The sequence below is a fragment of the Oenanthe melanoleuca genome, chromosome 4, assembly GCF_029582105.1.
Source record: "Oenanthe melanoleuca isolate GR-GAL-2019-014 chromosome 4, OMel1.0, whole genome shotgun sequence".
Classification (NCBI taxonomy): Eukaryota; Metazoa; Chordata; class Aves; order Passeriformes; family Muscicapidae; genus Oenanthe; species Oenanthe melanoleuca.
Window position 1 is genome coordinate 10,304,521 of NC_079337.1, and position 19,487 is coordinate 10,324,007.

The 19,487-nt window shown below is 37.5% G+C and overlaps 1 protein-coding gene across 2 annotated transcripts in view; it reads right to left on the minus strand.

Moving 5' to 3' along the window:
• The window catches only part of INPP4B (inositol polyphosphate-4-phosphatase type II B), a 285,764-nt gene that overhangs the window by 52,902 nt on the left and 213,375 nt on the right, over positions 1-19,487 (minus strand). For both annotated transcript variants that reach the window (XM_056490189.1, XM_056490188.1), the window contains 3 exons: positions 18,897-19,074; positions 14,238-14,450; positions 8,363-8,507 (listed from right to left, as the gene is read on the minus strand). In XM_056490189.1, the coding sequence (XP_056346164.1) occupies positions 8,363-8,507; positions 14,238-14,450; positions 18,897-19,074 (536 nt within the window). The remainder of the gene's footprint in view (positions 1-8,362; positions 8,508-14,237; positions 14,451-18,896; positions 19,075-19,487) is intronic.

The following is a 19,487-nucleotide window of genomic DNA, read 5'->3' on the forward strand; positions in this document are numbered from 1 at the left end:
AGACATCTGTTCCTCTTCCCTGGGAAAGTAGAGCTGGATACAGACACAGCCAAGGATGTGGCAAGTACTCTGATAGCCAAGGAAGAAAAAGCAGAATTTCTAGAACTAACCACACTTCTTGAACCAGCTATTACAATTTGAGGTTATGTGGATAGGGCTAATGAGCAGTTCTGAAAGCCTTTTTCATAAAAGAAGAGCATGAATAAACAGGGCAAGGGGGAATGGATTCAAACTGAGAGTAAGTTTAAGTTGGATATTAGGACAAAATTCTTTACAGTGAGGAGGATGAGGAACTGGCACAGGATGCCCAGAGCAGCTGTGGATGCCCCATCTCTGGAAGTGCTCAAGGCCAGGCTGGATGGGCCTTTGAGCAGCCTGGTCTAATGGAAGGTGCCCCTGCCAACCACTGCGGATGGGTTGGATGAGATGCTCTTTAAGGTCCCTTCCAACCCAAACCATTCTTTAATTTTGTGAATAGAGGGGGTCACATACTAGCCACAAGTCACATAATACCTAGATCTGTTTTTACCGAGCTGCCACTTAACCAGTCCATCCGTGCTGTGGATTTCTCCTTCTTCAGGAACTTAACTTGGTATTTCTCCTTGCTGAACTGCATCCTAATATTTCAGCACTCCATTTCATCAGGGTCCATTCTAATCCTGCTCCCACAGTGCTTAAAGCCTCTCCCATCTTTAAGCATCTGCAAATTTTATAAGCATCATCCATATTTCATAAGGAAAGTCAGTAATAAAAATACTGAATAATATCAGACCCAGAACAAATGTAAGTGGATTCTCCTCCATGCAGCCTTCCAGGTTGGCAGTAAACAACTGATAACCACCTTCTATTACGATTTTCCAAATTATTTTGCACATACCTTGTGGTAGCTTCAAGATAATTTTCTCACAACATTTTTTGAGTGGAGACTACATGTTTGGAATACTAATTTATTAATCTACTAACATAAGTAATTTTTGTCTGTAACAGTTGCATTAAAATGGAATTCAAAGATTTGAAATTCTCAAGGCCATTTTTTTTCACTAAAGAACATTCATACTAGATTTATTAAAAATAAATCCTACTGAGTATTTAATGTCCCAAAGAATACAGAGCCATACTTACATATGTATTTGGCTTTTTGGTAAACAATAAAAATTCTAAGTTTGTAGAAAATCTTACCCTAGCAACTGAGAAAATATAAATTATTATAGAACATAGAATTGCACATGCCACTAGTAAAGAAGACAACTTTTGTGTGATTACATTTTCTAAAACAAGCTTCTACTTCTTCTACTCCTACAGCTCACACTGCAACTTCTCAATCTCAGTTAATAAAGATGTCCAGTCCCCAGAAGGTGGAGCTAGTTGGCAAATCTGAGAGGGATTGAAGTGTTTCTTGGGGGAAAAAAAAAAAAAAAAAGAATGCTCATGAATGGACAAGTATATTCTCATGCTTATGCTTTACTTAAAATCAAAATAAGAGATGTATCAGACACAGATCTTAGGAAAGCCTAGTCTTGGAAGAAAAAAAAAAAAAGGTGCTCAGTCTTTGCTCTGTTAAAATTCCACTATGTCACTTGTTATGCAGGATATCTTGCTGCAAATACTTCCACAGGAATATGAATGAGGATCATTCATTAACAAGGAACAACAGCCCAAAAATCCAGCAGTAACACCTACTTATATGTAAGTACTACAGCTTGTCAGTTGTTCCTTAAAACTGAGAAGCACTGTGAAACTGAAGTTTGTGAAACAAACAAACTAATAAACATTGTATTTTGAAGCTTACAAGTAAATTCAGTAGCTTTTGGAACAAAAGATTGTCCTGTATGCAAGGCACAAATATAAAATAGTGATGCAATTCATAAATAGATATTATTTGTAAAGGGAGCTCTAAAGGAGTTCTCTTAGAGTGACTCTATAGAATCACTTGGTATGCATTTTAGAATATAATATCTTTCAGAATACTTTTGTAGAATCACTTCAGGAAAGGAATAATACAAATCATTGCTTTTAACACACTCAGGGACTCACACACATTGACTCTTCAGATCTCAACTTTCTTTTAAATTAAAATCGTAATATTTGTATCCACAAGATAGTGGAAAATCCTTTGAAAAAGGCTGAAGAATTAACTGAATGAGTAAACATCTGAAAAAAGACATTAGGAGCAAGAACAGAAGCAACAAGGAGACTCTGGGATGACTGTCAGGTTGCTAAAATGACTTGGGCAGCCTGTCAGTTTGGAACACTTAGCATCCAGAAGAACTGTCAGAGCCTCCTGATGAAGCAAAGAAACTCAGTACAAAAATTGTGCTAGTCAGCCACTGGAAACTGAAACAAGGCATAAAACCTAAGCATATTAAAATAAAGAATGGAAGGATGAAATTAAAAAGATAGTACCACCGCTATGTAGTTAGAATGAGATTAAAACAAAAGTGCATGTTTGGCAAAGCACTGAGTGAATATTTCATGTCCATTGCCAAGAGAGTGGTGGCAGTTCAGTCTGTGACATGATTTGCCCTTTGGTTACTGGAAAATGCCCTTCAGTCACATGTTCCCATAATCAAAAGGCCTGCACAGGCAAATGACCTGCTTAGCACCCAGCTAGTCAGTTCTGCATGCTAATATCCAAGTTGCAATATGTCAAACCACATGTTAAATTTGATAAAGTTTGGCAGAAAAGCAAGCTCCTGCTCTTTTCAAAGCCAAGCCCACTGAAATGCTCATTAAAATATGCTGGTAGCCAAAAAGGAAAAGCACTGATGCTGCAGCATGGCACTCCTATCTCCTTTTGCCCTAGCAACAGATAAAAAAGGCAATTTTGTCACTGCTGTTTGTGCCACCTAAAATCCATCAATGGCTTTAAGTCACTTCAAAACCTAAATGGTGTGAAGTTAAAAACTAAACCTTAAATAAAAAGCAAAAGAACACATAATGTTGCACTCTTAAAGCAAAGGAGGGCACTACAGACATATAAATATAAATGTAACATATATAAATATAAATGTGACATATAAATGTAACAGCAGATACCCACGAGGTAACCTTTCCCTTAAGTTAATCACTTGCCACCTGAATAAAAATAATCCATGACAGAATTGAAACGATAAAGGCAAAACAACATTAATGAGTTGATATCAGAAATTGAACATTAGACAAACTCTGTTTTAAGGAAAAAGGCAGGTAAATAAAGCCAACCAAACAACACAGAGCAGCAGTAAATCCCTAAAAACAGCATGAGAGAATTAACCCAGAATTTGACTTTACTCACCTAGGACAGAAATAGTCTTTTAATTTATATTTTTTTAATGGGAGGTTTAAAAAGACTTGGAAGAGTTCACACATTCAACTTTGCACCATAAAAAGGTCAGCGCCTTATTTCTTTATTTTACCACTCAGCTCTTGGAGCTCAGTTTATCTCCAGCTGAGGGCTGAGCTCTTTGAGAAAGGAGGAGGCTTTGCACTCATAATGCTGCAGCAGTCCTCACAGGAACAACAAAAACCTGAATATGTTTTCCTGGTACTCCTGCACTTTAAAGTAGCAGTTTACTTTGCACAGTTTGGGTGTCCAGAAAAGTGATTTTGAATTCTTGGGATTTATTATTCCCTTGCAATTATCCAAGATTTTCTACACTGTCACATGGATTAATAGTTAAACCCAAAACCATCTAACCATACATACACAAGTATCTCAGCAAGTTCAGTCACAGTGAAAACAGAAAGACAAAGGTAAAAGAAAGCTAAGGAAATCTAATACACTTTAAAATAGGAGTAATAGATAAATCTTGCTCTGTGAATGCTGTGCAACTAAATATTCTGATATCTTGTTTTAGTTTGTTGATTCAATTAAATACACCTTCTTTCCCTTATACATTTTTCAGCTTCTGTTTATAACCAAAGTACTTAGAGAAAGTACTGCTGAAGGGGTTGTCTTGTATTGCTGGCTACATTCAGCCCAGGTAAGGATCCCATGAAAAAGAAAAGGATGACACAGAAGTGAGAGAGAAAAGGAAAAAAAAAAAAGGCATAAGTAAAATTGATATAAAAACAAGCTTAAGAGAAAAGGAAAGAAAAATGCGAGGAGTAAGAAGGGAAGAGAAAGCTTTTCACATGTTGTTACTCTAAATAAATTGTCTGACAGTCAGAGGCACAGACCACAGGAAATTTTTTCATCTTCCTGACTAAACAATATTTTATAATAAACGTTTTCTGAAGATGCAAATAAATCTAGCACATGACTTTGTTTCCCACTTCTACCAGTGCTGCATTGGAAGGGATGCACTGAAAGGATGTAGAGCCTATCCCTGGGACACTGAAAGTCAGAAATTTTGAATCTAGACTTATGTAGTCCCCAAAAAGTATCAGATAATACAAGAAAAAATAACCCACATATGTCTGTAGCAATGTGGGTATGAACAGAGGTTTCCTCTAATTCCAGCTAGGAAATAGGGCACTGTTCCTCAGGTACTCTTTGCTACCTATGCTGAAGGTTATCAGTGGCCAATTCACAGAGCTTACAAATCCACAATTCACTTAAATGCAAAATGCCAGGCAATCACACCAGCAGCTCAAATTGTCTGAGATAATGTGGTGGATCCTGTACATATCAAATGAGGGAGTTCTCACCCAGAGCCAGAGGAGGAATAGCTGGGTGGGAGCTCTGATGGGATAGTACAAGGAGCAGATGGAAACAACAGCCGCTTTCAGCAGCCAAACACGGAGATCTGTCAGGGGCTGTGTAAGCACAAGAGCAAACTGCTGCGTTTCACTGGCACCTCTAATGCTGCAGGACAGGCTTTCACATTCTGGCTCTCATGGAAAATGAAAAAGCAAAAATAAAAAGAATTTAATGTTGTCACGTATTTCTCCAAGGCAAACCAGACAAGAGTTAAAAGAACAACAAAAAACCCTCTCCTTAAAAATCTTTCTATTCTTCCTGATTTATCCTGCAGAGGATTCATAATCCTGCAACTGATGAAACCATAGCATGTTACCTTGGTAACTGTAACTCAAATTCAGTCTTTAGAATACACTCAAAGGTCAGACTGCATGAAAAGTTAAGGCTAAGGAAAGTATAATTCACATTGAAAGGCAGAGTACTGGGAAAAAAAAAAGTGCTCCAATATTTCCAATTACAAAGATTCTAAACAATAAATATAAATATGTTTGTGAAAAAAAAGGAATAAATCACACAATGTCACCACTGAGACTGCAAGTACAAACCTACTTTAGGAAACTCTGAATACATGTTACAACAACATCTGTATTTATATGAAGATGCTATTGCATCAAATTATTGTCAAAACATTTTCTGTCATCTAAAAGGAACACTTGTATTCTTTGACAGGTTTTTCACTGCTACATGCTACAAAAATTCCAGTCAGGTTCACTAAATAAGCAGAAATTTCACACTACACTTTCATCCCATAAAAGGCATAGTTGTCAATATTTTGTTCAAAACTCTGTATTCATTTTTCTTACAAAAGCAGCCCAATTTCTCTGAGGATTAACTGCAACACTAAAGCAGTTTCAGACTCAAAGATCAATTTGTGCCCGTACATTTGCAGCATTAATAAAATACATTATGCTCAAGTATGCTCAAATTATGTATAACATATAATAGCGAGATGTGGCAAGCTTTTCATTTATGTCATGTTTGTGAATTGTAAGTAGCACAAAAGCCTGTAATTTTAGAAATGTATCTATGAGTGTAAAGACTGATTTTGTATCTAGGAAAATGCTGTGAACTCACAACCAGGCTTCAAGTGTAAAATGAAGCAGAATTAAAGCCAAATTTATAACTGAAAGCTGTGTAGGTGCTCCACACTGCACCCTTAGGGTTTCATGTTAAATTTCAGAGAGGGAGATGCAGAGAAAAACAAACATCTAAACCCATATTCTCAGAGAATTCAAGCATGAAAAATTCTGGCCCCAAAGTTTTGAAAATCATTGGGGAACCAACTTTGGCACACACCTGGATAGCTCTTCAGAAAGCTCCATCTTTAAAGTTAGTTCTAGAAAAGAAAGCAATTTTAAGATGTCTCAATTTCTGTATGACCTTGAAAGTCCTATAAACTGTCCAAGGCATTCCAAAAGTGATGCCTTACTCAAAAAGAACATGAAAACACAGCAGTCTGCCCCACAAATCTCTGCAGCTCTCATGTGAGGGAGTGTTACAGAACTTTCAGGACAGCTCAACAAAAGCACTGACTCCTCTCACTGAAGGACACCTGTGCTGATTTCAAGAGAAACAGCTCTGAATGGGGAGCCTCTGAAACATAGGAAAATTTAAGAATTTACTCCAGCACCAGAGCAGTTGGATATATTTTGTGTCCTTGGCCCACCAGCTCCAGAAGACAACTTCTCATCTGGATGAAACTCATCTATCATTTTCTAACTCTTACAGCTATCATTACTGCTTAGCAAGAGCTACCTTTCACTCTACTTGATGGCTACTTATTACAGTACTTAAAATGATGTAACTTTAGTTGGTTTTTTTTGGCTTGTGACCTAAAAGCTCTAACCAATATTCCATTTGCTTGTGTAGGGTGCGAGTCCGAATCAAAGCTTTGAGCACACTAGAATTAAAGACTCAAATGGACTGGTTAAATCCATAGCATGGAATATAGCAGAGGACATGTTCAGGGGTGAAGGAAATTGTGGAAAAGTTCATGTTGGCATGAACTAAGCATGTCAGAAAGCATTCACAAATAATTGTCTTAAATCATACTTTTTCTTCTAGACAGAGGAAGGAGGTCTGGAAATTTGAACTTTTGCTCCCTAACTATGAAACACAAACAAAACCCACAACATGTATTTCTATGCATACACACACGAATGTACTTCAGTCACTTAGGGAAAACTCTGGGTGAAAGTGGACTACTACCACTTTACCTGCAAAACACTTCTACAAGACATTCTGGACTTCTAACAATAGCAGGAAAGCTTGTTAGCACCATGGGGAAGAGAAGGGAGTTAGGAGCAAGAACAATACTTGTTTTCTCTTTTAATCCCTATGAGTATGCTTGAGTTGAACATCTACAGATACTAAGTTTAAAACTACACCTACCTGGCTGTTAAATATTAGTACCTTCTCTGAGGAAGGCAGGAAAGTTGTAGAAAGCTGTGCTGTTACTTTTCACTAGAGAACAGAGATGGTATCATCTACCTCTCTAACATTATACGCCTGATTGATGGAAGCTTAGGGAACCAAACAGATAAGGAATAAGCTGCTCTCTGGAATATTCATACAAAACCAAGTTCAACACATCTGGCACTGAAAAGAAGGATTCCAGGGCTCCAGCACAAACCTCACATACTGGTAAAAATGCAGATGTTACAGCTGATTAAAAATCAATTACACAAGCAGACTCTCACCAGTACTACACAAATGACATACAGCTAAAAAAGTAATTTTAGTTATTGTTATGTAAGAAAGAAATTACAAGTGAGTACTGGTAACTTTAAAACTCTTAATGTAAAATGATGTCATTAAATTATGTGGAGAACATGTAAGAGAAGATACAGAATAAACTGCTCAATGAAGAAAAAAATCCAAACTATACAAAGCTCCATAAAATAAAGTAGTTGTGTTGGTTTGTAGTTTTGTATAGGGAGTTGTTTTATTTAGCTGAAGAGTGACACAAAGGTTGGCTCTGATTTCCTTGCCTTAGTACTACCACCACTGCCACTAAGGACCTGTTCCATTTGTTGCAACACACTTTCAGAATAGAAAGTCTCAGACTTATCAAACAGATCTAATCTATGCATCGAGAATGCAAACATGAATAAGCCATAGGAGAGCATCAGAAGATTTGATGACAAGGACCCTCTGTGGACAAAATTTTCTCTACATCATCCCATGGAATTATTCCACTTGGCTTTTTGACACAGGATGACAGGTAAATCTAGGTAAACATGAATTTTATCAAATTAGAAAGTAAAAATTGTAATATCACCTCAGAAAAGTGGTTGAGTTTTCAGGAGAATGACACTGATACAGAATGTTCACCCTTCCTTAAAAGTTTTCTATGGGGTAAGACACAGTCCAATTTTTTTTCCTCAAAATACTACATAGAAGTAAAATCTAAAGTAAATTAAATTACATCAGCCTTCAAAAACAAAACATTGTGGATTCAAAAGGTTTGCACTCTAGCACAAACAAGTTATCACGGCAAGCAGTCTGAGCACACAATAAAGCTGTACTTTGATAAATAAGCTCCCTACAAGTGTGCAAAACCATGCTATTAGTACTCTCAAAGATACTATGGAGTGTGCTCTAGATGACTTTTCTGTACTTGTTTAAATTTTTATTTACTCTTGTCAATGATTAAAAAGAAAATTAGGAGGGGTTGCTTACCACCTGTATGCAACACCTGGCAATCTGCTGCTGAAGGCTCATTTTCACCCTCTTTAATGTTGCTGATGTTGTCTTTTTCAAGCAGTCTGTCCACCATGGCAATAAGGCAGTTCAAACTCTTTGCCACATTGGCCCACACCCTGTCCTGAAAAGAGCAGAATTATCACTGCATGTTACCGAAGAAAAAAAAAAAAAAAAGACAATAGTAATTTATTAACCCCTTAAAGCTGAGACAGACACATGCAAGTTACTAGCAATATTAGATGCCAGCACGACTGCTTCTCTCATCCTTCAGCCTATTACCAACCTAAGTCTTTTTTCATGGAGATTTTTCTTGCAGTGTAAATGAACCCAAATTCTTATGGTTTTAGACACTGAAGAACACATGCTTCAAACTTGACATGAAAATGTAGACAAAGTTTCAGGTCTAATAGCAAGGAACTGAACAGTTTGTCTATTTAAATGATACCTTAAGAGTGCAGACACACTCAAAACCTTGCCAAATCAAACCTTGTGTGAGACTGCCAGTTTTGTCATAGTACTTAACAACTTCTTTTTGATAATTTAACATATCCTGTATTTTAACACAGCACCTACTCTACTAAGCAAATGTTAAATTCAAGGACTAGAATAAGAAACTTGCTGTCATGGCATGTTTATTAGCTAACACAATTTCAGTTTCCTTCTTCACCTCTCACATAAACTGCAACCATCATACTTAACTAAGTCTATAATAAATAAGAGAATTATAGAAACAACAGAGTAGTAGAAGAAATTCTGTGTGAACAGAGAACAAAAGAAATAATGCAGAGCATCAGAAAGAGCTGTTATGGAACAGAGATATAGGGAGGGTCCTTCAGGTGCTGGATGCTGCATAAAATCCAAGCTCTTGCACCTACTTTTGGAGCATTAAATAAGGAGAAAACCAAGCCATACAACAAGTGAGGCTGTACACAAGACATGCAATCAGACTAAAACCAAACCATAACAAACCCACAGAAATCACACCCCCATGTCCATGTTTCAATGCTGAGTCATTCTGAAAATAATGCTGAGCAACCAGATGTTGCCTGAGGGTTAAAAATGGGAAGATAATATCACTACTTTATTTTGTACTTTACAATGCCAGAAGCATTATGAATATGTCAGGTTGCAAAAACAACAAGAGAGAAATTTAAGGAGAACTGAAAATTCAGAGAAACACCATAGTTCCATATAAATGGCAGCACTTGGATTTTGAGTGAAGGCAAATCTAGAACTAATCTAAATCTAATGTTACTTTTCAACTATATGCCACACTTAAACCTGAGTAGATGGATCTGATCTTTCCCTGTTCCCTTCACTTGAGGACACAGCCTGTGACAAGGGCACCCTAAGAGACATCAGGTGGGCCTGCAGACAGAAGCATGGACTTGCCCAAGCTGTACGAGAGAGTTCCTCTCCTCCAGCTCCCCAAACCTGATTCCTGGAGCATTCTTGTGGGCTGCCTTAAGGACAAAGGCATCCAGTTTATAGGTGAACACTGAAACAATGGTTTCATTTTCTCCCTAGACAAACCCATTCTTAAACCACACCATAAAAAAGATCCTGTTGGTTTACAAGAGACAAGAAGTTGGTCACACCCAAGCAGAACTGCATTTATTCTACACCTATTTTAAGTGCTGCATGTACAATGCAATGTGTGGAAATATCTGTACCTGTACATGAAACAAGCCATTAGACACATGAGAATTTGATATCTACATACTTAGATACAATTAAAAGTCAAAAGACAGCTCTAGATTACTTCAAAAGTTTCCTCCTGTGTGCATCTCAAGCAACCCTGAAAAACACTTAGAATATATGTGAAACTACTGATTTTTACCACCCACAAGTATAATTCTGGGGAGAAGGGTTCCATGAAGAGTAGTGAAATACTGAAAATATTAAAAATTCTGACCCCAAGTATCAGCAGGTTTTACTAGAGAGTATCAGGGAGCTTCAGAGCTTCCAGTCACTGGAAGTGGCTGGAACATGCAAGTCAAGTTGCTCAGTGAGGCTGCAGCAGTGTAATTTCCCTTTCCTCTGTGTGCTGGCATAGTTTAATCTCCACAAAAAAAAGCATTAAGCTCTTAATGAGCATCTGGAGTTATTGCACAAACAACACAAATATGAGCCCTTGTTTCACTTTGGAAAGAGCACTTTTCTCTTTTCAAACCAACTATTAACCCAGCATTGAGATGATGTCTACGCAATATCCACACAAACATTCCCTGAGGGTTTAGAAGCAAAATTCATAAACATCTGTAGACAGAAAGCTCATTCTACTTATGTATCTGGCTTTTTTACATACAAGCAAGTGAGAAGGAGCAAGGGCCTGTCTCACAGCTTCACAGAGGAGGTTCCTGGGATTGTGGGCAGACAGAAAATGTAGAGGTATTTATCATTCATTGAGATGTTATTCTGTCTGCACCAAAGGCAGTCACATTTTTCAAAGAAGGCTGTTGAAATTCTGCAGTTCGGCAGGAACAATTTTCAAGTAAAAATGCAGTTTCCAATCAGTGCAAATCAAGTGGCTTTCTTTGGGTCTACATGAGAAGAAATTAATCCATTTTGTATTGTCATTCTTTACTATTTCCAGAATATTTTCCTGTGGCCTAGCACACTTTCCACTGACCTTTCATCTCCTTAAGCAGTCTATTTTCAATTTGCCCAAGAACAATCTCACAAGTGATCACTTTACAGCATGTGACAGGTTAAAGGACAAAATAAAGTCCATGCAGTCTCTTAAGCAAGAATTCTTATAAAGTCTGTGTCAAGTGAAGGATAAGGAGAAATATTTCTTGATACACTGAAGTACTAAGACCCTAGTCTTCCTAAGCAAGATACTCTTTCTTTGATCACAGGTTTCCCACTAGTTGCTGGAGCAATGTGGATGGTAAGTTTGTGGTATGAAAAAATGAGAGACACAAGATCTCTCTCCCTCTCATTGCTGCTTCTTTAAGTACAAAGCTCACAGCAATGACAGGGAAGGTGGAAACCTGTAATAGGGCTTGACCCCACTGAGACAAGGTAGACACATTTACATCTTCTACTTCCTCCAAACTTCAGAAGCCATCTGGAATGTTATGGAGTCCTGGCTCATGTAGCTAGATGTTGCTAGTTACAAATGACCATAGTCACACTTGTACTGTCACCTCTGCTGTGGCACTGGTGAGCAGACATGCACTGAAAGATGTAAAGCTATGCCTTGGCATCAGTGAGAGCTGGGCACTTCACCTACGAAAACTAAAAGTGCACCAGTAAAATAAAAATAATTCTCTTTTCTTCACAAAAAAAAAAAAAAAAAAAAAAAAAAAAAAAAAAAAAAAAGTAAATAATTTCCATCTGCTCTGAAAGTATAATTACAAAGTAAGACAGCTTCCTCATTTCAGAAAGCAGGAATGGATACATTCTTCTGTCCCTGCACTTAACTCAATGTCTTCCTTCTAAACACTGCCAGCCAGGAGAGTTCCAGAGGCTGTCTCTGTGTTTTTAAAGGACTCTCAGCCTTTCTGAATTCTCCACAGAGCTCCTCAGTCATTTCGTGTCCCTCCATGTACACCACTTGTGCTAGGTATGACACAGCATCTGCACTTTCCAGCACTCTGAAGATGCTGTGTCTCTTTCATGTGAGTGGATATTCAGACATTTCCTTAAGGTCCTTTTGAGCTCTGTTCAGAGGTAAAGGAAATATCTTAAGTAATGTGCATGATTTAACACCCCCTTGTGCTGTGGCACAAACATCAATCTTTCAGCCCCGTGTCTGATCACCACATCAGCATTGGTACAGAGCTTATTGGAAATGCCACTTTATCTGATCTTTGTAGCTCCAGCCACATAAACCACTCAGAATTATAGAGCAGAGTCAGCTCCAAGTGGCAGTGTGCCCACCTTTTTTTGTATTATACATGAAAACTTGCTTTGTGCCATCCTGCAGGGAGGTTCTAGGATAGCAGAAGCAGCTGGTGAGAGGAGAAGAAAATATCTACCCAGAGGCAATGTAAAACTCTCAAGTTAAATAATTTTTCCTTCAGCAGTGATGCTTTCCTGCTGCCTGTGCATAGTGCACCAATATAAACAGCTCAATCCATACTGCTGCCAGTGGCTCTGGGAAAAGTCTTCATACTGCTGTGATGGTCATAAGGCAACACAGCCATGTGAAGTGGATAAAACAGGGTCAACTTAAAAAGTTAAGGATTTAGATTTTAGGCAAAACCAAAATTCCAATTGCAAAATGTAACTTGTGCTTGATAATAATGAGAAAAAACTCCACAGCAGGAAAGGAGTATAGAACATTGTGCATGCAAAGCAATGTTTTTTCCTTTTCAGTTGAGTTTCACAGTAGATTAAGTATTTTTTCAAATTCCATATGCATTTGTTCTCTTTCCATCATGCTAATGACAATTTGATTATTAAAACTCATATTATTTATCACCTCTGCTGGCAGAAAGAACGGAAATCTATCCAAAGTCTAATCATTCAAATTCAGAAAAAAATCACAAAATTTCTCCAGGATTTATACTGTCTCAAGTTTGACAGTGACTCTGACTCAGTTTAACTCAGAAAATAGTAAAAGATAGACTTAATTTTGAAACAAGATAATCTTACTAATTCAGCAGAAAAAAAACCAAAAACATTTAAAATTACCCACTTATGCAATTTAACAGGTGAGGACCAAGAACCTGGCAGATTTTTTTTCATCAGTAATGAAATACAGCAAAGCTATCTTCAGAGATGCTAAACTGCAGTACTAAAATAAAATACAGCTTCCACAAAGTGCCACTTTTTCGAGTGCAAAATTTCTCTCATTTATGAAAGCTATTGTGTTATTTAAATTTCTGAATGTTTCAACAGCTGAAAGCAAACATTTTGGCTTTAGTTCAAGGAAAGAACCACCATTCCAGCCCCTCAGGTTGTTGAGAAAAAAAAAAAAAAAAAAAAAAAAAAAAAAAGATTTAAAGGCTCTAAAACTGGAGGACAAATAAAAGAGTGAGTAATTTATTGTTTAAATCTCATGACTACTTAATGCATGGAGCTGGAAATAATTGCTTTTCTTCTAGAAGAAATATGTTGTTCTTCTTTTATTTTTCGTGTGGATAAAAATTACAGTTCAGGTGCAATACCATAGCTCACACAAGTTATTAATTATTTACAACAGAGATTAATATGCTGGCATCCTTTACATTTATGAGAATACAGTGATGAACTCAAAGTAGGAGCCTGGGCTGAATAAAAATAGCTTTAGTACATATGTAACAAAGTAACAGATCTATTATTAAGATATCTACCAAAATAATTGATTTATAAAATCCCAGTCATATAAATAATACATACCTTTGAAAGAATGCTAAGAATGTTAAAATCTAAAATTTATATTTAATTCTTTTACACAACCTCAGGCACCCTCTAAGAACTGAGTGCAAGGGCAAAGGGCTCTGTCCTGCTGAGGGTTAATTCATGTGCATTTGAAATGGTTACAGCCTGAAGTTTGGAAAGGGGTGTTGCAGGAAGGGGGAAAGAAAACACTTTCCTCTGAACAGTATATCCTTAAATCTGCCCAACTAGAAAACCAACCCAGTAAGAACAAAGAAAGACTATTTTTCTGCCTGGGCAAGAAGACACTCATCATCTTCACTGTTATATGCACAACCAGGCAGTCTCAGAGCAGTACACTGTACTTGGGAAAATCCTAAGAGTTCAGCTTCAAAAGCTGCAAAAGCACAAATTTAACAGTTCTGCAGCCCTTTCCCCTCCTGCAGTGACCATGTGACAAGGACACTTAGGGCCTGAGCTTGTTTATGCTGATTTGTAGGGTTTTGTATTGAACTCCAACAAAGGTTTTCTGGCTACTTACCCACTCTTCCTCATCATACTCAGAATGATGGGGTATAGAGTCCTGCCTTTTAATCTGAGAAGGATGCTCCTGGTGCTGTGCATCAGCCCCTTCTTCTGCACTGCTTCTAGGCACAGCTGGTTTCTTGAGGACACAGCCAGGCCGGGCTGTGTACAGTGCTAAAAGGGCACTTCTGACCAGCTGGTCCTTGAATGCGTGCACAAATAACTCCGTCTAGGAAAAAAACCAAACGAATGAAAAGGTTAGACCTAAGAATGCAGCAAAGGGGTGTAACACTGAATTACCCTTAGGCAGAGTGGGTATTTGTTTCAGGCCTGCCTGGGAGGCAGAAAACAAAGTAGGACAAAAATAATGAGGAACATCCCAAGGATTTTAGAGATGATATCACATTCTACAGTCCCAGTGCTCCAAGGATTAACACAAGAGTACATTATCTATCACAGAGATCATCTTTTCCCATTTTACTCAAATTCCAAATTTCGCCTCAGAGGCAAGACTCAACAAGAGCCAGTTCCAAGAGAAACCAACCATAGCACAATAATTTCTGAATAAGTGTTAGATAAAACACGATTAACCAGTTTAATCATCTCCCTAGATAAAACCCATCACTCTACACTGCTGAAATAGCAATAATATCTGCAAAAGCAGTATTTCCAGAGATAAATTTCATTACCTGTAGGTATCAACCCATATATCAGGGTAGGTGACACCTGATTTCAAGCTTGATTTTATGTATATTTTAAAGAAAGGAAACTCTGAAGTAGTTTTCTCAGGTCTTCTGAGGCTGCTATATGATCTCTGTATAATTTTTCTATGTTGGCTATTACAGCTGGAATGTTAACATCCTTCAACCTCTGTGAATTGCTCATCTCCCTTCCACCTCAACAAGGAAAGTGTAATGCTTCCTGAATACTGGCTTCACCATGTCCAGGTTGTCACCATGCAACAGCACTTGCCATTGCCACCAGTGTGCCACACATGCCCCATCTCCTGTATCTCCAACACAGGGCCCATCTCTCGTGGGAGACAAAAAGGCTTTAAAAAAATTCATGGCTTTCTTAAGGCTCCAGCTGCTGGGTAGGGTACTTGAATGACAAGTTTCTGCTTTCTCTCATTTTCATTATGTTCAGGAAAAAATATTTTCTGAATGCTTGCATGTGGAAAGGCTGAAAACTTTTACTTCAAATAAATCTCTATAGTTTTAAAAAGAAGAACCTCAGGCATATCAAAGATAAATTATTAATATTTTTAAACCTGACTTGGGATTCTTTAGACTTAGCAACACGACTCATCTCCGTGGCAATTTTACCAGACCCATTCCTTCTCCTCCTTACCAACTTGGTGCCTGAGGGAAAGGGTGTTTTTATGTTTTCTTATATGCAGCCCCTCAGGACTGTCTCCTTGTTGTCCTGCATTGCTCTGCAGGACAATTTCAGTTTTCTACATTTCCAACCTCCAGATGGTGCATGCTTGGAGAATTAATTAGCCTTTGGGGAATAGTGCTATCAAACCCTACCATTGTTTGCCTTACCGTGGTAAATTAATATTTGAGGGCTTGTGTGGTAACAGCAAAGCTCCTCTTCAAGACTTCTACAGCTACATATCAAGAGAGTTGAGACTCCATTTCTTGTCTATCCTTAAAAAACGGCAATATCATGGTTTTGCTGAGGTTTCATACCTATCTTCCCCACAATGTCTGTTTGAGATAATTTCAGGTCTCTGGATCAGGCATACCAGATTCAAAAAAACCTTTAAATTTCAGGAAATTGTGGGTATTGGATACACTGATGTAAAGAATGTCCACTGTGACTGCAATGTATATTAGGTAATGATCTGAAAAGTTTAAGTAATATAATTGAATAGAAATATTTATAGGCAAAGTTAATTTTTAAAAGAAAATCAGTAGAGAAGTGAGACTCCATTTTTTCCTGTAGAAACTAAAATGATTCTGTAATTAAATTCCATTCAGGAATCCCATTGGTTTAACAGCAGTCTATATTTTAACCTCATTTTCTAACAGCTCAGTACAGCTAAATTTGCAGAACATCACTATTTATGAAATTGCATTGAAATCACAAAACTAGTCTATACAAAGAAATGAAAACTTTGCAAATTCTTTTAGATAGTCTTCTAAAGAGTATTTCTGCAAACAAAGATAGGGATGGCTGGAAAATGAATTTATCAAGCCTTCTGCAAGCTGCAAATGCTGATACACTTGTCGACAGCTAAAGGCTTCCTTAATCAATTAACAGAAAGTGATGATAAAAGGTTAGTCTCAGGAAAACACTACAGTAAATTACAAATTATATATGAACAAGTAAAACTATGCTTAATATGAGAAAATAAGCTCCATTTAAGAAGCAGCAGTGGAATTATTTGATTTAATTTTCCACTTTCAATCCATGCAGCCAGCCTTTCCATTTCCAACATGAACACTTAAATGTAATTCACATTATTGATAGCTCAGGTTTACTCACTGCTACCTAATAATTATAGAAAGAATTATTATATATATCAAGTGATATGTTTTTAAATAAACTTGTGGAATTTAATCACCAGACAAATAATTTTTATGACTTCTTCAAACAGCTGTTTAATTTCTAAATTTCTATCAAGTTAAGACATAGGAACATTCATTTTTTACATATAAAAAGTATAGGAAAGATGGAGTAGCAGAAGCACTATATATGCCTCAGGAATGCAAGTAGATATTGTGCAATTATATTCAGCAGAGCATGTGCTACTCCATCTCAAATATAAGCAGGAGCACTAATAGTCTTGGTTCTCCAGGACTGTACCAGACAATATAGAAGATTATTTTAAAACATCAGTATAAGGCTTCGAATTAACTATGAGGTATCTAATTTCAATATTGTGTGGATCCACTGAGTTTAGGGCTTTGAAATGGTATTTCCCTTCCCTGAGGTTGTCTCTTGGTCTTTCCTCTCCATATCTCTTCTCCTCTTTATAAGCAGCTGTCCCACCAAACTTGCTTCCTCAGCATTTCTCCATTATCCTTCTTTTTCTAAGAGTAAATTTGGTAATAGACAGGCAAGCAGGTATTGAACCACTCCTGCTGCATTTGTTCAGACAACTGGATTAATCTCTTCCAAGCAAAAAGTGAAGGCTAGCCAGACATCCATGAAGTACATTGGGTGAGACTCTTCCTGGCAGCCTGAGCTTATGTACTAACAGCCATTTAATCTTGGCCCTGAAAAGTTGATATGAACATACACAACTAAGTCACCAGCTAAAAATGTAAAATATCTATGGCTTTTGCAAACAGAATGAATTTTCTTTTCTGGTCCTTTTCTATAGCCAGAGTCTCCAGCAGGCCATGCTTCAAGCAGTGCTTTAGTATCACAGCTGCCTGCAGCCCCTCTGAAATCATCCCCTCCTCCTGCTCCAAGGCAAATGTCCAGAGCAAACACACATTCCTTAGCAACCAGGCTTTGGATCTTCAGAACAAACACTTCTTTGTCTGCTTTACCTGTGCATACAGATTTCTTTGAATTAACTACTAACAAAGCAGCTCCACTTGTTCTATGCACAGCTAAAAGTGCCCTCCTGCATGCACAGGTACACTATAATTGCTACAACCCCCTTCCCTAAATTCCTCTGTTTCATTTCCAGGCTGAATTCTGCTTTCTTCCATTATCCCTGGCATTCACAGTGACTCCAGTGTCCTCTGAGTTATTGTGGATTTACACATCTGCAACTGAGGGCAATGTTTCTCTCCCCTGTGGCTCCTCTGCAATGCCTTCATGGCAAGTGGCCGAGCTCAATATTCAGATTTGAGATTCTCCCACTGAACAAGGAACTGCTGGGATAACAGTGCTCAACAGACCACAAGGAATGTCACTTCCCAATAGCTGAAGATATATTGAAATGGAATTGATTGTGTTACTAAGCCATACTGGGATCATGTTACTAAAGAGGTGGCACATGGAGCAGTGGGAAACGCTTCACAACCTCTCAGGTCACAGCTATAATGCTTCATATTTTTATAGGGTAACATATTCTGGAAAGTACTACTGCTTGATAATCTCCATTATCAGTCTGTGAGACAGGTGGGAATATTATCTTCCCTAATTTAGACCTAAAGGAACCAAGATGAGGAGGAGCCTACAGCTACAGGTGGATATAACAGGAGAAAGAGAATTAAATTTTGAGATCTCCTGGAGCCAACTTCCCAGATTCTCCTTCCAGGCTGCATCACTATTTCTGATCATGCTGTTATTCTAAAATTTACACTCAAACATGGCTTGAACTGCCTTCCACAAGCAGCAGCTTGAAATATAACAGAAAGAGAATTAAAAAATAATGACTTCTCATACTACAAAATAATTTATAATTTTTGATATTTTGATAAACTCCATTATGTGGCCACTAGAGGATAAAGAAGATACATGAAATTAAATTAATTACAGTTTTAAATAAAGGCACTATTAATAGATTTCATTAATTTTCTATATGGAAAGCCTACAGAAATGCTAAATAACATCATTTTTTCTAATAACATCTTGATTCTTTTTTTAGCTGAGTTTAACATTTCCAGATGTTGTGAAAGTCAATTTATACAGAAACCCCCCTTCCCTCCCAGCAGTTAGAGAGACTTGGTTATTCCACTTCCCATTTCAGCAAAGATTTGAATCTTACTTTTTCTGAAAGCATCTTTAAAGAATTCTTCAAGCTGTCTGGAGAACGTTGGCTTGCAGAACTAAGAAGCAGGTCTGCATGGCTTGATATGAGAGGTTGCAGATGATTGATGTTGCTGAGAACTTCTTTTGCCTTGGCTGTGTTTTCAGGTGAATAGTAAATACACTGGTATCCAGTACTGCCATAACAGAGAGTCACAATGTCAGATTCATTTCTGCCATTAACAGCAATGCTTACCGTGCTAAAAAAATCTTACCACTGCTTCTGACACAAAAAAAAAAAAAAAAAAAAAAAAAAAAGCGCCAGATGCAGATGCCTGAACTTTATAGATACCACTGAAATGCTCCTGCCTTTAAGGGTAAAAACAAACCTTTCCTTGGACAGTAGCATAAAGCAGACTGCCCACCACCACATACTCTAAGTAGTACAGTACAAAATTCCTTTGAGTGACTGAACATCAAACACCCATATTTTTATGTGGTTTTTTTAAATGCTGTAATTCTAGAGAGAGAAAAGATTTGAAAACATCAGGTAATAATACCAAAGAGCATTAGGCTCCTTATTTTTCCAACTGAACTCCCAACAGAGTAT